Below are 24,605 nucleotides of genomic sequence, written 5' to 3'. Positions count from 1 at the left end.
AATAAAAACAATGTAACAAATATGGTTTTAATAGGTTTGATATAATTATAAAAGAATGAAATTAATGTACACAAAAGATTTTTATTATTAATTTTTTTTTGCTAGAAAATTTTCTACTAAAATTTGTACAAAAGCTCTTAAAAACTTTAAAATATTCACGACATCAATTATAATAAATTTATTCTTCTAAATTTCTTACGACTTAATAAAAAAAATGCCAAAATATTACATCCTAACACAAAACTTGTTAGTAAATTTGACGTTTACCAGAATCTCATTGATTTATTACTAAATTGAAACAATGTAAATTGTTAACTAATGTATGTGAAAATATATCCACACGAGTAACGATTAGGTACAATATTCTTATTTATAAAACAATGCAGTCAGTCCACACTGAAAAAAACGTTACATAGAAAGATTATCTAGGAAGAAATTTTATCTTATGCGACAAAAAATATCCCAAATTTTATATTAATAAAATAACTTAAATATAGTTTGTAACAATAGTATTGCGTATAAGGCACTTATTAAGGCTAGAATCGACTGGAAGATTCTTTGGTTTAATATTTTGCGCGTTTATTATTTGAACTTTAAAAGGTAACTTAGTTATTAATAGTAACAAATGCAAATATTATATACAATTTAACAAAAATACTGCAAATATAATACAATTATTTGGTTTGGTATAAATTACTTTGATAAATTTCTTTGGCAACAAGGAACACACACTAAACAAAAATTAATAACAAGAACAAGAAAATAACAATCTAAAAGTAAAAATATTTTAAAAACATGTCTTACGTACGTAATAATAATCTTATTTTTTTTTTATAAATTAGTAGATCAACATTGCCACCAGATACCAAAAATGAAGAATTATAGTAAAATCTCGGTGGTAACTATATTATAATATTGCTGCCATTGGTTACAATAATATCTATAAAATCAAAACAATGCTTTTACCTACACTTCTTTAAATAATTTACATTTATATAAAATACATTAAGATTTTAACAAATATATATAAAAAAAAAATAATCATTTTTAATAATGAAATTTTGTATAGAAGTGAAGAAATGTAAAAATCTTCACTTATAAATTGTAGGTATGAAAATATTTTGTTCACTTATTCACTGGGGTGGTAAATTCTCCTTACGTATAGGCTCATGTGAACGTGTCACTTCTCCTCTTAAGTATTACTTGAATTGCTTCAACTGTAATCAGAAAATAATTTTTTTTTTGTATAATATACATAATATATCTTAAAATACTATTTTAAAGTGTAGATTTTAAATAATTGTATTTAAGACAATGCAAGCAAATAAATATGTATATGTACATATACATATTTTGAAAGAATATACAAAAGAGAGAAATGTATGTATTTAGAGTTATTAAGCTGCACATGTACTAAAATTATACATATATATATATATAGAAATATTGTGTAAACTATATAGAAATATTGTAAAAAAATGAGCAGTGTATGGTGGATATGATGGTGCTGGATTTAGGGTACTAAATGCATTTAGAAGAAATCAATTTTAAATATTTCGTTATTTTAAAAATGTGACACTTAAACCTGTTAGTATAATGGGTACAAGTACAAACTAATCATTCCGTTAGTCGCCCCCCTTACAACCGGTTAGTACTTATAAAAAACTTTTACTGACACCTTCACGGTCGGGTCATTCCGACACGAAATCCACCTTCTCTGGTAAATCTTTATGCAGATGTCGTTCGTGTAGAAGCAAATTATGCTTCTGATAGGCGCGATACACGCAGTAAGGACACTTGAAACTCGGCTGTTTCCTACATTCGTATTTAATGTGTCGCTGCAGAGAACCCTTGTGCTTGTATTTGTTCCCACAATCCACGCACTCATATAGCGTCCACCCGACTTTGCCGCTACTCAGACCGGCCGTACCGTAACCCAATATATAAGGTGTGTACAACTGTGCAACTGAAATTAAAACGCAAATAAAAATGAATACGTGCAAATAATAAGCTTCCACCGTTATATCATATAAGCAAAGCCACCTCAAGTATGTGCGTTTTACGTGAAAAGCGTAGGACAATGCACCATGTCTCCCATTAATTTGTTTCGCTTTTTCCTAAAGTTAAACTATTTATACTACTTTCCTAGTTACCCTTTAGAATAACATGCGACCTTTTTTTAAGACAAAAGGTTAGAAATTCGGGTTCACCTAAATTAGAAAAACAGGCTTTCTAATTTAAGTGAATAGGGAATCCGAATATTAAAAGTTAAAATTAGTTATTAGAAGACATGCAATGTTATAACTATTATCCGTACACAAATATACTTTCATTTATTCTTAAAAACAATTCACTTAGCCCAATTATTGCCGATAATGAAATAGGTTTACACAATTGTAAATTAAAACTAATTAATAGCTTGGATAGCAACTTTATTTAAGATACAAAAAAGGTTATAAAAATACAATCAAATGAATTTAGTCACTGTAACTTCTTATTGTCATCCGTATATTTAATACTCTAGGTAGAATTCTTGCTGTACATCTCGGCTATATTTTTCTAGGTAACTTAAATCTAGGCTTGTTTGATAAGATTTTATTAAGAGGAAAGGGTACCTGAGACTTTTGAAAAATAGGTATTTGAATAAAATGTTCCTGTCTTGCTGTATGCTGCTGCTGCGCCCCGAGACAAGGGACAACTGCAGCGCAGACCGTTTTAGGTAGATAATTATTAACCACAACAGCATTTCGAAGTCGATTATTTTCTTCCTAAAACATGGCAATTTTTTTTTAATTTTTTTTTATGTAACTGAAAAAAAGTCTTGTTCCTTGCCCCTATGTTCTCGGATTTTTGTAATTATGAGTCATTTTTCTTTAATGTGTCTAAAATGGATAAAAATTAGGTAATATTTCTAGTTTTTGACTCTTACTCCCTATGATAATAACAATATGAAAAAAAAAACCCAGAACTTAGGGACATGATCATGACAGTTAAAGGTTTTATGTTAAAAAATATTTGATTTAGTGTCATTATCCAAGGAGAAAACTGTCGACTATGTTTGTATGAAGTAAGAGCCGGTATCCTTTCCTCTTAAGTGAAATTTGGTTGCCAAGTGCATACACGAAGTATAAATAACGTTGAGAATATTTTTATCACAGCTATGTTGTACTCGGTATTGTATGAAAACTGCAAAAAAACGATTGGTTCCTTAGGAGTTATATTGTCAAATTCACAACCTAGATTTTCGCAATAACAAGTTACATTACTTGGTTGATTTGACCGAAACTTTTTAATTGTGAAATATTTTAAATCCTAATGACTAACTTTTTGAAGGCACTTAATGTTACGTTGAAATGACTTTTGTACGGTTGTACTTAACGAGCTCTACATTTTGATTGTATGATGGTAACTCCTGCTGATTATTCTAATTATTTATCACGAAAACAAAATCATTCGAGAGACTTAGTAGTTTTTTTTTTCAGCAAAGACTCGAATAATTCTGCTTACTGTGGTATCATTAGCAAACTTATAATTTCTAAATGGTAATGTATAGAAAGTACTTAAAATCTAAATGGAAGATTACGCTATCATCCAAGTATGACGTGGTTTGTTTGTGCGGATCACTTATAATCGATAATCCCTCAATGGCAGTGTCTACAATTTAACAATCATTTTAATAAGGCACTCAATTTCCACTGGTCAGACCTAAACTAAAATATACAACAATTGGCCCCAAATATAACATCAAACAACGTGTCATTGCTCAAATTTTTGCAGGAACTTAATTAATACAACTTAAAACAATATCCGATCTCTGCTGTCGTTAGGACATACTTTAAGTTCTAGATTAATATAAAATAAATGCATTACACGTAAAGAGATCTAAAATAATAGAAAAAAATATAAAAAATTAACTTAAATTGAGTATTACAAAAATAATGGAACATGCATTATGGCAAAGACCTAAAACTTGCAGACTAAGCGACAAATAGCTTCATTTTAATTAATAACTACACAATGTAATAAAACAAAAGTACACAATCGTATTCAATATAACTTTCCATTCTCACTACATGCAGGTACCCAATAATATGGTACGTTAATCTCGTCCAAACCGATCAGCCGAAATTCAAACTTGCCAATAAATGAATTTATTTTAACACGTTAAAGATAAATTTAGTCAGTAGTAACAGTAACTGGTAACAAAGAGCTAAACTTTCCTAAGCAACGATCTAGCAAAGCTACACGCCTATCTCCATCAAAATCAGGAATGATAATTTACACGATAAATGCTGTATATAAAAAATATATAAAAGCGTAACTATACAAATCACTTTTCTTAACGTACTGGATAAATGCAAAAGTCGCTTACACCGTCGCAAATAACTGCAACCAGTGTGAATACTAAGAGAAATTCGTCGTGAGATTAAATTCATACGGTATCTATAAACGCTCGATCTTCGTCGGGTCGGATCGGAGCGGGTAACGAGCAGAGGCACGGCGTGCCCCAATCGAGAAGAGGCGATTATATCTAACGTGACCGTCCCGTGTCACTATCACAAAAGAGATTTCATCACATTTATCACAATCGATAACTTGAGGAGCCTGAATTAATCGTACGAGAAAAGTAATATTAGAATCGGTATCGCAGGCCTACGTGCAGGCATCCACGTTGTCTCGCTTGAGGAACTGCTCGTGCTTGACCTGCACCTCGCGGTGCATGCGCTCCATGTGGCGCGCGATGTGCATCTTCTGCTTGGCGCGGTACACACAGTAGGGGCACTGGAACTGGGGCTCCTTGCCGCACTCCCACTTCTGGTGGTTGCGGAGCGAGGACTTGAGCTTGTAGACGCGGCCGCAGTCGGGGCAGGTGAAGGCGGGCTCGCCGGGCGCGGGCGGCGGCGCGACGCGCATGCCGGCCACCAGCGGCAGCGCCAGGCGCGCCGACCACTGCTCCCACGACAGCCCGCCCAGCCGCGCGAACGACTCCTCGCCTGCAAGTTGCAACCACGGTCACTCGCTGCCTGCTCGCCCGCCACCACTCCGATACGATATATACATGTCAATACATAGATACTGTGTCTACTGTGAGCGTCCACCGAGTGCTGTGATGAAAGCTTTGCGACAGGAAAGTAAAAAAAAAAGAACAAAAAAAATTAAATAACGTTTATTGTAAAGAACTGACGGTGAATGATTTTAATGCTCGGGTTCCATCGATACGGTCTCCGTTACGTTCTGTTACGGAGCGGAACGTGTACCGAGGAGACTCGCGGTTTTACTTAACGGCAATTATTTTAGTCACTGTGCTACTCTAACGAACGTTTGTTAATTAAGTGTAGTCTCCCGATCCACGGGTTCTTGTCTACCTGAAATTATTAATTATATTAGTATGAACAAAAAGGAAAGGAGTATTTACCTATGGATGCGCAAGTCGAAAAAAAAAATAAGCTGTGAATCATGCAGTCATGCACGGTTAAGGGTAAACAAACACAAAAAAAAGCAGAACTTACCTAAAAATAACCTCAAAACAAAAAGATGGGAGCGTTATACAAAAAATAAAAAAATCTAACATGTATAATATATTTATATTTTATTAAACTTTTCTACCAAGTAAACCCCAATATATTCATATAAAAGTCACTCTAATAAACTAATTCAATCCAATAACATTAACAAACAATGTGAACTTTATAACATCCAAATTTTATTCTAATCCATACATTACCTAAAACCTTCAACTAGTATGATATGATGGAAACATTGCATTCGAAATTTAATTTATTATTCAATGCTTAGCGATGACTCGATTTAATAACAAATAACATCGTTTAAGTTACACCAACGTTAATAAACTAATACTGACTTTGGTCAAATAGCTTTGTTATCCTAAGTTAACAACAAAAAATATCAACAGTCAATATGCTAAAAAACTTGAATATTATTTATTGCGAATAAAATATCAGATAATATCAAACATATTTTTTTCTTTTTTTTTTTTTTTTTTTTTAATTTTGAACACATTTATATCCCAGTAAACCGAAATATTATACCAGGTAATATAATAAATATTTTATATTATCTACAGGTAACATTGTAGGCACATAATCGATGAGCTTTTGCTTACCTAAATTTAGATGATCTCGCAATCATCGAAGGTCATCATCCCTCAAATACGAGGCATCTAAATAAGGACTTTGTAGTCCTAAATTAATAACCTAATAAACAACATTAAAACTATTAAATAAAAACTTTGGATCGTCTACTAATGGGAAGACAAGTTAGTGGTCCCTGATAAATTGTTAAATAATTTAAATATACAACAAGAAAATAAAAACAAATCAAACCTTTAGGTGGAGAATATTTAAATTTTTTACCCGTGACGAAAGTAACCTTTCCGATATAAATTTTAAAATAGACTGAATATCATTCATTTATTTACATCAATTGCACTAGTTTTACTATTTTTGGAATTATTCCGCAGCAGGAATGTTACGAGGTTACTATAACTAAATCAAATTCGAGTAATTGAAACTAACAAACAATATTTTACACGATAGCTAACCTTTCAGGTCAGACTATTCATTTGGAAGGAGATACAATGGGCGTCGAATTAAATATAGTAAAATGTTCTCCTGAGAGAAATACTCAAGGTCAGTCTTAACTACGACAATAAACTCTAAAACAAAAAACAACAAATTAATGCTAATGCCGTTAGGGAATGTGCACATTATAACTATTATCTTTAGTGTATATTAATATGTCTTTAACAAACGTAAATATAAATAATATTATTGCAGTACCGATTTGGTTAGGTATCTACTTTGGTCTAATGTGTTTTCTCTAAATAAATCTATATCGACGTTTTTTTATTTCGCCTCACTTTGTTGCTAGCGTAAATGTACCACTCGGTATTGTGGTGCTTTCGGATGTGAACTCCTAAATTTCCCCTCTGCTTGGCCTTGTAAGAGCAGTACGGACACTGATGGGAGGGTGCTTTGCCACCGCACTCGACGTTTTCGTGACGTCTCAGAGTGGACTTCCACCGGTATCTCTTTCCGCAGTGCCTGCACTCGAACTGTCGGCTGGCGTCGTCGGAGCTGTTGCCGTCGCGTTTCATATGTCCCTTGGTGTCGTGCTTAGATTCGAACAAGTCGCCGACCGAGTTGTGGCTCCCCGAGTTGGTCGAGTAGCTGGTGTCGTAGAAGGCCTCCGTTTCTTCTGGCAGAACGATGTCGTCCGTGTCGTCGTAGTCCTCCGAGTCCGGTTCCTCCGGCTTGCCCAGCGTGTTATTGTTCTGTAGAAAGGCCTGCTGGAGCAGGTGCGTCTTGAGGTCGTCAGGGATGTCTAGGGGCACTTTGGGGAGGTGGAGGGGCGGGAAGGATGCGACGTCTTTGCCGAGGGAGGGTTTCGAGACGCTGGTGAGCTGGATGCAGGGCGGCACGAGCGCCGCCAGCGACTGCGACTGCGCGCGCGCCGACAGCAGCGACAACAGAGCGGACGGGAGGTGGTTATCCTTGTGTAGCTCTGAAATACAACACATCGACGGTATTGCAAATAATAAGTCAAGCGGATCTACGTACGGACTCTGTTAATTCTACCGGAGGCTAAAATAAAATTAAGGAACCAAAGAAATGCGTTATGATTATAAAAATTAAAAAAAAAACTCTTGTTAGAAAATCATAGGCGAAGCTTCTAATACATGCAGACATGCACGGACCGAACGACGCTCGCGTTCGACTTATCTTCCCATAAGAGCGAAAAACGGGCAAAGTTGCGGTTTGGGCCAAATCAAAGACCTGTGACAGTTACATCGTTTAATACATAAAAAAATATAGTCGAATATCGATTCTAACACAATAAGTATACGAGGCTCAGAGCAGTATCGCGGAAGGCACGGACGGCGGGCGCGGGCGCGGGCGCGTCACTTGACGAGCGCGGGCGCCGGCGCGGGCGAGGGCGCGGGCTGCGCCAGGTCGGGGTGCTTCTTCTCCATGTGCTTCTTGAGCTCGTTGCGGCGGTGCTTGCTGTAGGCGCAGTGCGGGCACTTGTACTGCGGCTCGCGCCCGCACTCCAGCGTCACGTGGCGCACGAGGTTCTTGCGCGCGTTGTAGCAGCGCTGGCAGTTGGGGCAGCGGTAGCCCTTGTCGGTCTTGTACTGCGCGCACGGCAGCGACTGCTCGCCGCGCGGCAGGATGTGGTAGCGCGGCGGCGCGGGCGCGGGCGCGGCGCTGTTCTCCTTGGCCTCCTCGGCCGGCGCGCTCACGTTCTTGAGGATGGCGAGCGTCGTCGTGAACGTCTCCTCGCTCACTTTTTTACTTCGCGTCATTATACTATGTCTCGGAGTCTGCGTTTTTTTACCTGAAACGGAAAAGGTCCGTACAGTCGAAAATATCGTCGGTCGAAATCGTTTTTTTGTTCGATTTTAGCGGTCGGCTGGATAAAAAAACTAAATGTAAGGAATAAAAAGTATATTTAAACAAAACAGTTATAAACTACAAAACAAAAGAAAAAAATACTCGTGTCTCGAGTTAATATTAAAAACTAAAAAAAAAAAGAAATTTTCGTATAATTAACGATTAGCTATAATATAGCTAAAACTTTAAAACTAATCAACGATATATATGGCACTTGATGAGATTGACATGATTTTTATTGTCAGACAATCGTTCCTAACAATTCATGTTTTAATTACAAAGAAAACAAAAAACAAAGAAAACAAAAGAAAAAAAAAAATAACTAAACAAAATCAACAAGAAAATAAAAAAAAAATTAATTAAATATCTTTCAAATTAGCTTTCATGTCCTTTGGCTTCTCATGCTTTTGAGCAATGTGCATTGTCAATGTTTTTTTCTGTGAGTATTTTTTTCCACACTTTTCGCAAGCAAATTGGGGACCCGTGATACATTCGTATTTTTCGTGTCTTAATTTATTTCTTCTATATTTGTACTGTTTTTTCTTACAAATCGAGCACAGATACCTTCGTTCAGCACATGGATTATCTTTAGACACAGTCTTATCACGGTTTCTCTTAAATTTCTTTTGAACCTTTAGGTGCCCTTTTTTCCTATATGGCTTTCTGCCTCTAATCTTTCCTCTCTCTGCTAAGCTTTCGCCTTGGCTCTCAATCTTCACATCATTCATTTTCAGGTACCCTCGAGTTAGTGGAAAGGGGGTTTTGGTGTAATTCAGGATACTTGTTAAATCTGTGGGTTTTTCTGGAAGGCGAACAGAATGAAAAGCGAGAATAAGGTAAATAAGCATTAGAAATTAATTGCATAGGTAATTTAACGAATGATTGTTATTTGCGTAATTTAATGTTATGTATGTAAAAAAATTACAAAGCATAGCTAAATTTTTTTGTAGTGAGAGTGATTTATGGGGTGGTATAGGACAGTGTTCATGCTGGCGAATTATGCAAAGGATTGATGGATTCAGGATGAAATGTTAGGTGTTTTTGTTTATGGTTTGTTCCTGTTTTTGTTCCTACAAATGTTCAATCATTTTCCTAATGTCACAAAACATTTTTTATAAATCGGTGATGAAATGAAATGCGCATCCACTAGGAATATCATGCCTTTACAAAAAAAAAAAAAAGTAATAAAAAACGTCTTTTACCTAGTGAACATGCACATCGGCAAAAAAAAATCCTTTTATTTCAAACATGAATTGCTAAGAAGACTTCTGCAGTGAAATCACATGTGAATGCAAATAAAAAGATATAAATAATAAATAAATAAGCCACATAACCAACAAACTACGACGAAAATAAAAATAGTGAAATTTTTAATTTACCTTAATTTGTGCTGGCTCGGCAGTTAATCCACAATTCTTCTATAACAAATTGGTAATATCACAAAACTGGCATATAACACGACTCTCCCGTAGAAACGATAACAAATTACTTTTTAAAGTAATAAATAATGTTATTTTTTCTGGCTTTAGTTGCTTTGGATTAAATTGCGTACAGTGCGTAATAATTGTTATGAAACATTCTATAATACTACGGCATAATCGATGTAAGAATACTTACCAAAACAAATAGTCCTCTCCTTGATATTATGTTAATAAAGTTAGCACTTATTAGAATCGAAATTACCACGTTTCTATAGTAATCTAAAATACAGTACAGCACAGTTTTACTAATGATGCATGCAACAGTCTACATATCGGACCCCATAAAACAAACAAAGCAAATACACAGTAATCAAGTACTTTCTATCATAAAACATAGATGAAATAAATACTTACCTTGTAATTTATTACCTCGCCTTGTGAAAAGGCTACATAAAAGTAAAACAATACCTTTCTAACTTTACCTTTACCTGACGATCTGTGAAATATCCTAAAATTTTATATATAAAAAATATAATTTGCAATGATATTAGTAATTTATAATATTAATATTAGATAGTAATTAATAAAGGTTTATATTTCACATGTGAAAACACTAGCACTCTCGTATCCGCTGTTGTGGTATATATTTATATATAAAAGGATAAATAGATTATTTTAAGCAATGACTGTTTGTCTATATTCAAATTATGGGAAGACATTGCGCATTTCATCCGTTCCTTGTAAGTCTGGAGCAATCAACTTTTGCTTTTATTATTTTTTTTACTATTGAAAATGTTTAAGCAATCTAATATTGGTTGTGTAATAAAAGTTCATTGTTCCAGAAATATTCATCTCGAATCCCACATAACATCTTGTATTGTAGGCTTCTTAAAAATTTGTGTTTGTTAATAATGAATGCTTATAGTAATATCTAATAGCAATACAAGATGTTCACGTATAGATAGCTTTCACAGGCACATAGTGTGACAAGTGTCGCCTGTAACAGCATCTTTACAACATACTGGGGCTTACCTTGACTCTCTCGGACACTGTCATTTGAATTCATTATTTCGTCTTGAGATCTTTCCATATGCCATTGGAAATCTGAAAATAAATCAGTTCATAAATATTTTATTTGTCCCAACAGCTAAATTTTAATACCACCAAAACTATTATATATAAGAACGCATGCTTTTTATTTGAGCATTTATCAAACAATTGTTTTAAAAATTAGATTTTTGTTAATATTCATTGAACTTTAATTCGTTAAAATATTATCTATAGTTTTGGTGAAGTATTGGTTGTGACTAAACATATGCTAATAAAGCACATATATATGTTTAGCTTTGGATAAAAATAGTTTGAAATATAATTGAGTTATTACAGTAATATTAAATTAAGTAGTTCACAAGTTCTATCATTTTTGAAGCAAAATTTAGGATTCAATTTGAAGAATAAGCACACAGTTGTTACTGCAGTTTAGAATTATTTTTAATTAATTAAAAAACGGATCAATGAACATGCCAATGCCAATATATTGCCAATTTTTTTATTTTACCTAAATTTTTTCATGCTAGTAAAGGTATAAGAACCTAATTTCTATTTTAACAAGTCTTTCTCTTACATTCATATTAATCAATTATATAGAATCCTCGTATAGTATTGTGGTATTCACGAGTATCAAAGATAAACAAACATCATTAACACATCCTGTGTTTGCAATGTTAAGGGTCCAGTCAGATTTTGATTGGACAAAGAGGACTGAAGTGCATAAATTTTAGTCTAAGAAGTTAATCGTCATTTGTCGTAGATTGTGGAGATCATCAGGAGAGGATTCAGATTATGCAGATTTGAGTAAAAACAAGAAAATATTTTGTTGAGATATGCCACCTGAATAATAGTTGTTTCTCTCATTTATAGCCATGCATATGAGAATTGAACAAGAGTTACAGATAACTGTGTCCTCTACATAAAAAAAGTATCTTTCTACTAAGACAGGATATATCCTGCTCAAAATCTGGAGGAGCTCAACTAGGGAAGTACCACAATCTTAAAAAAGACCACAGTTAATAACACTACACAGGTGGCCAGAGCTGGGGAGGGTTGGGGGTATAATCGGCAATGTGCGATGCTTCTGGTCTTGAAGACATTTGCAACAATAATCAGCTACAGTAACTGCTTACGATCAAGTTGGCTATATGCTTATTTGTAGACCTAATTGAATATATAAAAAAGATAAGAAGTTAATTTACAGGATCAAAGAGGCCATGTAGCAAAAAGCGTCATCTTAAGACTAGTTGTCGCTTTCAGATGTATACATGTGAGAACTGAACAAGAATAGCAGATAACTGTCCTATATACATTTAAAAAAAAAGAGAGAGAAATAAGGCACTCACTGCGAACGACATCGTTGTGCGTAACATTGGGCTGCTCCTCGGACTCGTCAAGTGTCAGGTCTTCCACTCCGTCTCGCGACACCTCCTCCTTCAAGGGCGTGGGCTCCAGAGGGGGCGTGGGGGCGGGCGGCGCGGGGGCAGCCACCGGCGCTGGCGAACCGGACGTGCGACGCGCTTTCTTCCGACGTCGAGTGGGACTCATTGAACCCTCCCGACTGTCGACGCTACCGTCTCGGGCCTGTGGAGAAACGTCCGTGATATTTAGCTCCTGTTTCTGAGATTTTTTGAAGTAATAACTTCTTATGGAAGTGTAAACCGTTTCGTTACGTAACGCGTTACAGCGTCAGTCTGTCTTGGCTTCCCTTTCTCTCACGCATACGGCAACGGTACGCAGGCCAACTTAGATTAGTTTAAGTTATCACTTCTATCGGGCGTCCCGGGAACACGTTTTTGTTAGATACATACAGTCGTCTGTTATAGGTAACAGTAGCTGATATAGCTACAAATTTTGAAGTAATACTTTTACGCACGCTTTACTTGGAAAGTAAGCTGGTGAATGCGTGATAAGAGCGTTACGAAAAGTGAGATAGGGTGAGGCGAACAAAAGTGAGAGTTATAAGTTAGTGAAGATAGAAAGAGTTACGTTTCGTATATGACTGTAGGGACAACTAAAGAAGTTTTAATTCAGTCATGTGGTCTAAAGCACATTCATTTTTTTTGACAGACAAAATATTACTTATATGAAGAAATAAATATATGAACACCTAAACTTGAGGGGGAAATCGAACCCACAACCTCCGGAAAAACAAGCAACCAGCAACACTGCAACCTGTGCCAAGGGCTAGTAATGTTTTATTGCATCAAAGTTAAGTTTAAGAGTAACATCTCAAGTGATTATAAAAGGTACATCAGCCATTGAGTACAATATTCGAGCTAGTCAATTTTAACATGTGAAGAAAAAGGTGAATTTCTATGAAATGAATTTTGATTTTTATATAGCATTTAGTCATTTCGTATGTAACAAACTGAATTTAGAATAAATCTCAAGTGGTTATTTGTTTTCTTCGGAATCCACACTTGTGTGCTGAAGTACTTATTTCTATAAGTACAGTACTGGTGTTTGATAATTAAACGACACACAGTACAAAATGAGTAAACGAAGAAACATTAGAAACAAATTTTAATACAAAGATATTTAAACTATTTGCCTTGATAATTGAATTTTGCAAAATGTCATAATACTTGCCTAACAATCTATGCTAATTATGCCTATCCACATGATTAATTCCTTCATTCAGTTAAAGAGTCCATGCCTAAATTGCTTATGAAACACTTATAGTCACTTACATCCATTAATTACATTTAATTCCTAAAAATTAAATTAAAATGAAAATTTCATTCACTAAATATGACATTCATGATATTTTTCAAAAACTGAAAGACATTATGGTCATTTCTAAAACAATCTTCCACCTAGAATAATTTACAAAGTATAATAAAAAGTTTTAAACTACCATGTTTTAAGAACATTGTTGTAAATAGATTTAAAATGAGTTCATCATCATGTAGTAGTAATTTATAGACATACAAATGTCATTAGATTTTTTTTATAGTTTTCCTCGAATCATTAGTTTTAGTTTAAATGTATGCTAGTTGATGTATGTTCAAATAAAATTTCTATACATGTTTTATCTGAAATAATGTTATAAATCATTTGTAACAATTTGATAACTTGAAAACTATTAATGGTTTTTAGAAATTTAAGGTTATCTTGATCAAGATTTTACATCCAATTTTTTTCTTTAATATACTGAATATATTAACATTTATATATTTTTATAGTTTTATAAAATCTTACAGTATTTACTATTAAGCATTTGAACTTAACATTTTTAAGAATTGGAAATAATTTCTTTATAATTCATAGACCAAAACTAACCTATCTATTACTAAACTATTAACCTAAAATGTATTAATCTGAGTATCCTCTTTCTTTTACTTCAAAACTATCTTCATGTGAAAATAATTTTAAAGTAGCATTTGAAGCATGAAAACAAACTAATAAATTATTACACTAAACTAATCATTTGATTTATATGGAACAAGGTTTGTCTAATTCTTCACATGTTGTTTCTAACAGACTTAAAAATAGGGGTTCTCAATTCTACTATATTTTTTTTTCTTTTATGTAATCTCATTACTTTTTACCAGGTATATTTTTTTTTTAATTGAAAGCTGGTGCTTGCCAATGTGACTGTAATAATATGAAACAAGGTCCATCTAATTTTTCACATGTGGTTTATAAGCAAGGACTTCAAAAACAGAGGTTTTCAATTCAACCATGTTTTTTAAAAAGTGTTTTACCTCATAACTTTAAACCAAGTGTGTCGTGATTTTGATATTTCTTTTTTTAATTGAAAGTTGGTGCTTGTTATGTGGTCACATTTAAATTTCATTGGGATCTGATGTGTACTTTTCTCTCTAATAATGCGTATTTAATGGACTGTTTTACTGACTACCTGCCTTATTTAACTAGTCGGTTTTTTTTTTATTTGCAAGTTTACACTCCTGGGGGGATTGGGGATTGGGTCGGCAATGCGCTTGTGATGCTTCTGGTGTTGCAGGTGTCTATAAGCTACGGTAATTGCTTACCATCAGGTGAGCCGTACGCTTGTTTGCCGACCTAGTGACATAAAAAAAAATATCTAACTGCATTGAGCGTGTAATGCCCAGTGGATCGTGACAGGCTGAAGAGGAAAAATTCCACAAAGTAACTCACTTGTGGAGGCGGAGACGGAGCACGAGGCGGGTGTGCTGTTGCTTGGGCAGGGCGCGACGGTGGCCTTGACGGCTTGTTATCTGAGAGACCTTTGATTTGTAACGACTCTGCTGCTTTCAACAGAGCCGCCAGTTGGTCCTGTGATATGTTTACTTCACCGCGGTACATATAATCCATCATAGCTCTTAACTCTGCATATTTTACATCTTTTAAAATAATTATCGGATGTTTATCATACTGTTGAGATAATACACTCTGAAATAAAAACATACATTTATTATTGTATTTGTGAGGTTGTTGCATTGACGATGCCTTAGGGTAACGGTCACAGCACTGGTTTGTGGCTGTTGCGCTGGCGGTTGTGGGTTCAATCCTCGCATGTGACAAACATTTGTATTGGCCATACAGATGATTGCCGTAGCCTGGGTGTTTGTGCAGTCCTTGTGGGTCTCCCCACCGAGCCTTGGAGAGCATGTTAAGCTCTCGGTCCTGGTTGTTATCATGTACACCTGATAGAGATTGTTACTCATAGTAGGTAATATATCCGTCAACCCGCATTGGAGCAGCGTGCTGGATTAAGCTCTGATACTTCTCCTACATAGGGATAGAGGTCTATGGCCCCAGCAGTACTACATGTGTTATTACACACTGAAGCGAGGTTGTTGCATTGTTTTATTGTATTTGTAGTTTGTAGGCTTATTAGATCAGATTTTTTGTATATTTTTTTAAATTTAATTTTATGATAAATATTTATATTGTGCAACAAATACCTAATTAGATGAATAGTAGTATAAAATTGTAACTATAATGATCATTTGTAGTAAAATTAGTAATAATGTGAAACTTGTATTTAGAAAAGTAGTTGTAGCAACTTTCAATTGCCAACTCATCTATACATTAATCTAAACTAATTGCTAACATATGAAAGCTAGAACGAAACAACTGGAATGTTTATTAGAGCAAAACTGTGCTGCCTTGCAAGTAAGTTAAACACGGTACCAATTGACCTAGATAAAGAGTTCACATTACACATACCTCGAAATAAGGACTGCACGCAGACAAAACTACTTTATGTGCCTTGAGTGTTTGTCCTTCAGCAGCCAAGGTGCAGTCCACGTGAATTCCTTTCTCTAACAAAGTATCAAACACTGACACCAGCGTTGATTGGTGGTTGTTCCACCGCAGGCAGAACTGCTGGTCGTCATCCATAGTTTCTTCTTGCCACGCGCCGCGCCCTTCGTCCTACGATAGCGAACACTTAATTGACACTATTTAGGTATCTACGTCTAAACATCACACAGTAATTAGGCCATAGTGAAAACTTAACTCGAACCACCTAAATGTACCATACGAAGCATTTATCACAATACAATACAAATTATCTCACCGATTTACTTCATATGATGAGATCACGCCTCAACTTAACTAAATTAACTTTATGGACCACATACGAGTCGTCGTAAGCGACGCGGCACAAAGAAAATGGCCGCTTTTCCAGCGCGACAAAAAATAAAATGGCGACGAAAATTCTAAGTTTTACTATTTCCTGAGCAAAGTTGTTTTGGCACACAAACAGATTCAAGTGAAATTTACACACAGTACTTAACAAACTTCAAAAAAGTTTCTAAGTCGCTAAAACTTTTTCAAACTTTACTTCGAAAGTTCATAAGTGGAAATTTTCAAGATGAAAAGTCGTAACAGTAAGGTAAGCACTTGTAGAATTCATTGTTTAACAGAACTTCATATGAACTTACCTCAACTATATCATTCACAACAGAATTTATAATTAAAGTTTTGTTTCAGTTGCTTTAACACAGTTGATTTATAATTAAAACATTTGCTTTGCACACCCGCCAGCTTTCTTTGAATGAAAATACTAAACTATGCTATGTTGCAAGTTTAGTGAAGCGAAAGGCACCTCTACTATAAAATCCAAACGAAGTACAAGTTGGAAGCGAGCAACGAGTGACCCAAAATAAGCTCTAATAATGTTGCCATTGAAAATATTATCAAAAGCTTAAAGTCTTAAACATTGTTTATTTCATATTATTCCATTAATTTTTAATTAAATGCTTAAAATAAGTTTACATTTTTAATTTTTTTTATAATTACCCACATTTTATGCTAAAATTTATTCATAGTAATGCAAACAGTGTTATCTATTCTCTAGCACTATTCAATTTATTAGGCCTTGACCTACTTTTGTATGAAATCGTCTCGTGATTTATGTCATGTTTAAATCGTTACCAAAAGTTAAACTTTAATATTACTACGGATTTCTATTATTTTATACTTTAAATTTTAAGCAATACTAAAGATAAGAGGAATTTGTATAAAAAAATTAATGGTATTTGTGATTAACGCCATCTACAACATAGCATCTGAACTTAAGTAGTTACTACTTCATTATTAAAAGGAAACAGTGTATGAAGAAATAAATTTATTGGAATCGTATTTTGCGAGAAGATGATTGCATATTGCATAATTTAATTTTGTTGCATTTTACTTTTTTCAATGCCATAGTTATTAGTCTATTTTCATTGTTATTTAAGTAAGTATACGTAACAGGTATTATTATTTAAAATGTCGTTTCATGTTACATGCCATACCGCAAGTTTCTCTGTTTCTTAGAAGCATTTTTTTTCTTAACTTTTTATAGGTACTTTTGTTTTGTATTTCTCAAGTTGTGAAATTTACAGTGTGATTGCTTGTTGCCTATTCCTTACTTATTCATTTACGCAAGTTAAAGAGAACAATAAATGAATAAAATCGTATCTAGGAATTAGTTCGAATATTTTTCAACTTTCTCATATCCTTATTTAATTTAAAACTAGATAACCTGTGCCACTCGCTTGGTGTCAATATTTTTACTTTAGATTTTGAGTATATCGACTACAAAGGTTTCCCAGGGGCGTCGTAACCGTCATTTATTTCTTTTATCTCTTATTCTGTATCTCTTAGGCTGACTTTCGTCACGCTGACCGTCAGCGCTGACAGCTCAACGCGTAGATCGTCAGTGCGAGACGTTTTAATACCACGTGGTTATCGCAAGAAATGCCATAGTCCATGAAATTAACGACATCCACTTGGCGCGACAATGGAATCCTCAGAAAAAAGTTAGGTCTATCTATTATTATAAGTATTATTAGTCCTTGGCCCCGCTCCCTTACAAACCTACAAACAATCTCATAAATTACACCTTTTTGTAATATTAGTAGGTATATGAGTGTAGCGTTGTGCAGTGGGCTCTCCAGGTTTTGATCAGGATATTTCCTGTTGTGCTCTACTTCTACGTTTACGACTATATATATATATAGGTATATATCCCTCCCCTCTCTTCCCGTGGGTGTCGTAAGAGGCGACTAAGGGATAACAAGGTTCCACTACCACCTTGGAACTTGAGAAGCCGACCGATGGCGGAATAACCATCTAACCGCTGGCTTTGAAACACACAGGCCGAAGACGGGCAGCAGCGTCTTAGGTGCAACAAAGCCAGCTCTGCGGTCACCAACCCGCCTGCCCGGCGTGGTGACTATGGGCAACACACATGAGTTCACGCCATTTTTGGCGCGAACTTGTGGAGGCCTATATCCAGCAGTGGACTGCAATAGGCTGGAATGATGATATATTCATATTATTTGTTTGATAATTACAGATCTCTCTTTTTGGTTCGTTAACAGTCTTTAAGAGGTACCTAACAATAGCCGCTATTGTATGATTTCCTTAGGACTAGTCTCAGAATAAGAACTTACTATTAGAACAAAAGATTTTTGGCCTTTTGTTTATTAATCTGAGGGACTAGTATTCTTTTTCTTGCATGAGTAATGAACAAAGAAGACCTTAATAGTTGGAGTATTTTTGTAAATAGTTTTCTTTTGTATAATTTGCTTTAAGGAATAAATAATGGAAGGGCACACTAGTTCATTGTAGCTCAGGTTTTTGCCTATCACAAGAACCAGATAGCTCATTTTTGTATGTAGATTTTTTTTGAAGTATAACTTCTTTAGGCACGCTTGACTTGGTTTTTAAGCTGGTGAATGAATAGAAAGAGAGAGAGAGTTACGTTTCATATATTACTGTAGGGGCAATTAAAGAAGTTTTACTACAGTCGCGTGGTCTAAAGCACACTCATTTTTTTATAAATGAAGCAGTATTATTATTATCTAATATTGGCCGAAAAATCGGAAAAGTGGATAAAACGGCTTTTTATAGATTATCGAAAGACATAAAAATATATGGTTATAACTAGCTGACCTGGCGAACTTCTTATCACCTTATTTTTTTCTGAAATATAATAATAACATAATATATCAAAATAAAATATAGCCTATCTTTTAAGTTGGATCGAACTGCACATGGTGTGCGAATTTTATTATAATCGGTTAAGTGGTTTAGGAGTCCATTGAGGACAAACATTGTGACACGAGATTTATATATATTAAGATATACTAGATCGTTCAATAAGTCCCGAGACTAACCTGGAAATGGCGCATATATTAAAAACTCTTTTGATTTTTAAAAAGTACTGGCTATCAATACAAGAATGTGTGTCAAATTTTTAAAAATGGAACAATAAAATTATTGATTTTGAAACATTTAAGTGACGCTACGGTTGTAATTTTGATACAATGGAAAAAAACGAGTTTCGCGTGTTGATAAAACATTGTTTTTTAATGGGAAAAAATACCGTTGAAGCACAGCAATGGCTTATAAAATGTTATGCAGGATCAGCTCCCTCTAAAGCAACCATTTGTCGGTGGTATGCCGACTTCAAACTCGGTCGCATGGACACCAATGATGGGGAACGCTCAGGTTGTCCAAATGAAGCAGGGACTCAACAAAATATTAACCAAGTCCTCAAAATCGACTGGAAGATAGGAAGGTAAAAGTGCGAGAGATAGCCGAGATAGTTAAGATTTCAGCTGGTAGTGTTTTCACTATTTTACATAAAAATTTGGCCATGAAAAAGCTTTTTTCTAAGTGGGTGCCGCGTTTGCTTACAACTAATCAAAAGGAACAACGTATCAATGATTCAGAGCGATGTTTGGCGCTGATGAATCATAATAAAAAGGATTTTTTACGTCGGTATGTAACAATGGATGAAACCTGGATATACCATTTCACTCCGGAATCCAATCGGCAGGCAGCGGAGTGGAGAGCGGCTGGTGAAAGCCGCCCGAAGCGTCCAAAGACTCAGAAATCGGCCGGTAAGGTTATGGCGTCTATATTTTGGGATGCGCATGGAATACTTTTCATTGACTACCTTGAAAAGGGGCAAAATATAAATAGTGACTATTACATGTGCTTATTGGAGCGATTGAAGTACAAAATTGCGGATAAACGGCCTCACATGAAGAAAAAGAAAATGGTGTTTCACCAGGACAACGCGCCTTGTCACAAGTCCGTGAGAACGATGGCCAAAATTAACGAATTGGGCTTCGAATTGCTTCCTCATCCCCCTTATTCGCCAGACTTGGCCTCCAGCGATTATTGGCTGTTTGCAGACCTCAAAAAAATGCTTCAGGGTAAGAAATTTGACTCAAATAGTGAAGTTATCGCAGCAACGGAGGCTTATTTTGAAGCCAAAGACAAATCGTTCTACACACATGGGATAGAAAAGTTAGAAAAGCGTTGGAGGGACTGTATCGCGCTTGGAGGAGACTATGTTGATGAATAAAAATTAATTTTATAAAAAAGACCTTTTTTTAGTACTTAGTCTCGGGACTTATTGAACCACGTGTTATACCTAGTTTTTTTTTTATGTCACTAGGTCGGTAAACAAGCGTACGGCTCACCTGATGGTAAGCGATTACCGTAGCTTATAGACGCCTGCAACACCAGAAGCATCGCAAGCGCGTTGCCGACCCAATCCCCAATCCGTCCAGGATCTCTGGTCCTCACTCACCAACAGGAACACAATACTGCTTGAAAACAGTATTATTAAGCTGTGATCTTCTGTAAGGTCGAGGTACTACCCCAGTCGGGCTGCTCCATATTTTGAGCAGGAAATTCCTGTTGTGCCCCACCTCAGTTAAAAGTTAGGTTAGGTTAGATATAAATAATAGTAAATAAGTAAATCTAACATTCACCGTACAATTTTACCTTTGTAAGTCAAAATTTATCGAGTCCATGGTATTTAACTTTAATGTTGTTTCTTCTTTGAATAAATTTTCTTAGCATATACTGTTAGTTCGACTTATAATGAGGTTTTTTAAAATATGTACTTCGAGTCGACGCCTTCCGTTTATAAGTTACGCTAAAAATTAGGATCAAAACAGTCTTGTTGTTTTAGACTTCAGTGTAATACTCATAATTTTAAGTTTGGACAAACTTTCGGATGGTAGGCTCTGATAGTTTTTTTCGAAATCGATAGGTATATATGCATGCAACGGATTTGATGTAGGTATTTTTGTTTTTCCGTGGCAAAATAATGTTGCCAGAGGCGAAAGTCACATCGGCTGAAAGTACTTACTATTTACAAATAAGTCAGACACGAGCCACTTCTCGTGTCTTATTACTACGCATAGTATTTAAATTTATCTTAGGTCAAAAATAACAAATAAGACAGATTTAAAGAGCTACTTCCTTACATCGAGTTTCATACTGTTTATACGATTGACACGCATTGTCGCGGGTTCGATCCCCGCAACTGATAAATGTGTGTTTCCAATCCTCCGATACAAGATTCATATCTTACTTAGGCACCGTTGAGTGTGAAGCATTTATCTACTATTTATGAAATTTTAAATTTTAATTATAATTTAAGCATTATAAAATTTTAGTTTAGCTTCATAATTAAAGAATTTTTTCTCTTGACTCAAGATAAGCAAAAGTAAAACCTGCGATTGTAGTCTCCATTAAAAAAAAAATATATATATAAGTATAATTTTCAATATAATATTTGAAATTATCAAAAGCTGTGTATCGTTATTGCGTCTAATAAGGACCGCGTTTTTCGAAATTCTTATAAATCAATTTTGGAAAGTGTGTTTATTTATAAGACGTCATAATCAAATAAACTATTAGAAAACGGAATATTGTACTGACACAAGATACCCATGACCAGTATATTCTCAACTTACATTACTCGCTATTCTATTTAAGCCTGTTGCGTCTGCTTTTCTAAAGCAACGATTTCAATTTCTTTAGCAGTCTTCATTCTGACGATACGTTATTTTTTGAAATTCCGTCTCACTCTTCTTCCTTTTATATTAAATCTTTCTTGTTCAAGCTTCTTGACTTTGAAATTCTTTACCCTTGCATATTAGACTTGTACAAAAGGCTATCAGGAAGCATTTCCTTGATCTTTAAACTATTTGCTGCAGTGATTTCCATATTTATTATTTTCAAGCACTTAATAAGGTCCAGACTGTTATTTAAGAGATATGTATAATTCATGTATATTCATTAGCATATATTTACTTATCCTTGTTTTATATTTTTTTTGTTCAGTAATCAAAATGAACGTATATAAATTAAACAATGAGTTCGCGCCTAATGTTTGGCGCGATCTTGGGGAGGCCTATGTCCAGCAGAGGCCTGTGATAGGCTAAAGTGATGAAGTGAGTGAAATAAAACAATAGGTATTTTTTTTACCCAATAATAGTTGTCATAAAATACCTAAAAACTACATTAAACTTAAAGAACACATAATAGTAGTTTATGCAACTGTCATATAATGAAGGGTATTAAAACACGAGTGTGAGTTTATGAAACGAGCGCAGCGAGTTTCCAACAACAAGAGTAAAAGCTGACAATAGTTTATTTATAATAATTGTTTAAATTTTGGATGGTACCATTTTGAAAGTTAATGTTAATTATTGATCCAGCAGCTGTAGCGGTCGCGGGGCAAGCAGTAGAGCTCGTAGACGGAGTCGGAATAAGTTATTATATTCTTTTTCATATAATTTTCTAGATTTTTCTGGCAAAAGATTGTGAGTTAATTTTGTTGCCAATTCTAGAATATCTGGAGGCGTACAAATATCATCGTCGCTATCCATTTTTAACTTTTAATTTATTAAATTAAATTCACGCGTACGTGTATTGTCACAGTGATTTTGCCGCCATTAAAATCTAACCAATGAGAGCGCAGCTGCGCGCATGCGCGCGATGTTATAATGAGATTTTACGATATCGATGTGGATATTATACCATCATGTGAAATTGCTTAAATTGAGTGTTTTGTTGTCTGCGCTATAACAGTAGTAATTATAAGTCAAGTATTGGAAACATAAGTAGAATGTTACAACATTAGTGTAGATAAAAATATTTAAAAAATTAATACATCGAATTTACTATAGCCCGTTGGCGCATTTTGTAGTGGCCCTGCTTTCTACTCCGAGGGTTGCTGGTTTGATTCCCGCCTGATTCTTTTTGTAATATTGTATTTATACGTTTATATATTTACTATTTCTATGTATATTTTTATTTAAAAAATATAAAAAAAAAAACTATTTAACAATTGGCTATTAATCAATCGGCTGTTACTTATAACACAGGCATTAAGTTGCTTACCGTAGGAATAACAGACGTGTGTGTATTATTATGTATTATTATTGTTATTTATTGTATTTTAAAGCTGCTAAATTTTCAGACATTTTGAAAGATTAGTTTGAGATCAGCCCTTAAGCCCTGTTGTGTTTTTGCAAAGGTTCCATTCTTTCTTTATTGAAGACTATTAACTTATATTAATGTATGACTGTAATGATGATAATAGTATACTAACTAATCGTAACGATTTCAAATCACCGTACCCCTAATATGGCCTATCAGATACCAGTTTACTAGCTCCAACTAAGATTTTTTTGTTATCGCAGGGGAACCCATTTACGGGTGATATCCAGGATACCCGGGTAGGCATTCCTAGACAGTATGTTGGCTTCAGCACTTGGGGGTGCAATACTGACCAAAACCCCTGCGGAAGCCTTCAGCCGCTTTCATTGGAGGGTCCCGGATCTGCAGGCAACAGGATCCCTCTAGCGACAGGCTGGCCTCGGCGAAAAAGCCAGACTTCTCCTCCACGGGCGGTCCGGCTCACTTCTGAACAATCCCAACGACGCCGTGTCTAGTAGGACCGGGTTCCCATCCCTGCCCGACACGGACACAGGGGCGTTACTGGAGGTCATTAAATAGCAACTCCCATCCTCGTCGGCGGCCTCCTCTCTTACTCGCTCTTAATTCTCCTTCTGGGACATTACTGTCTCGCAGAAGGAGACCATCGCCTGCCAGGACTCGTCGTCGCCGAGAATCGCGGTAAATAACAAAGGCCGTATCCTATTTGGAGCTGGTAAACTGGACTCTGTTAGACAATTAGACACGCCTCAAAAAATCAAATCAAATCGAAATAAAAAGCAATAATAATGGTAACTTACCCTATCGATCCACGTTCTGATAGTATTTTATTATTAGTACTGCGGAATTATTACATATCTATCGGATTTTATTACTGACCCGGCGAACTTCGTATCGCCTAACAGTCGATTCTTTAATTTTATTAATTTTTTTTTTGAATTTTTCTCTCCGTAAGAACCATCCTCGTACTTCAAGGAACATTTTAAAAAAGAATTAGCGAAATCGGTCCAACCGTTCTCGAGTT

At 35.1% G+C, this 24,605-nt stretch overlaps 2 protein-coding genes across 2 annotated transcripts; both read right to left on the bottom strand.

Moving 5' to 3' along the window:
* Positions 1-1,691: 1,691 nt before the first annotated feature.
* Positions 1,692-6,181, bottom strand: LOC123659812 (zinc finger protein 470-like). The gene is made up of 3 exons (XM_045594983.1): positions 6,175-6,181; positions 4,662-4,994; positions 1,692-1,966 (listed from the first exon to the last, which is right to left on the bottom strand). The coding sequence occupies exons 1-3, from the start codon at positions 6,179-6,181 to the stop codon at positions 1,692-1,694; spliced, it is 615 nt and encodes a 204-aa protein (XP_045450939.1).
* Positions 5,572-16,379, bottom strand: LOC123659811 (longitudinals lacking protein). The gene is made up of 6 exons (XM_045594981.1): positions 16,046-16,379; positions 15,011-15,265; positions 12,232-12,469; positions 10,868-10,939; positions 7,925-8,358; positions 5,572-7,522 (listed from the first exon to the last, which is right to left on the bottom strand). Exons 1-6 carry the CDS (start codon positions 16,217-16,219, stop codon positions 6,851-6,853), a joined length of 1,845 nt encoding a protein of 614 aa, XP_045450937.1. The 5' UTR covers positions 16,220-16,379; the 3' UTR covers positions 5,572-6,850.
* Positions 16,380-24,605: the final 8,226 nt, after the last annotated feature.

Source organism: Melitaea cinxia, chromosome 14 (assembly GCF_905220565.1).
Source record: "Melitaea cinxia chromosome 14, ilMelCinx1.1, whole genome shotgun sequence".
NCBI lineage: Eukaryota > Metazoa > Arthropoda > Insecta > Lepidoptera > Nymphalidae > Melitaea > Melitaea cinxia.
The sequence above is the reverse complement of the archived record's forward strand: the minus strand, read 5'-3'. Positions and strand labels throughout refer to the sequence as shown.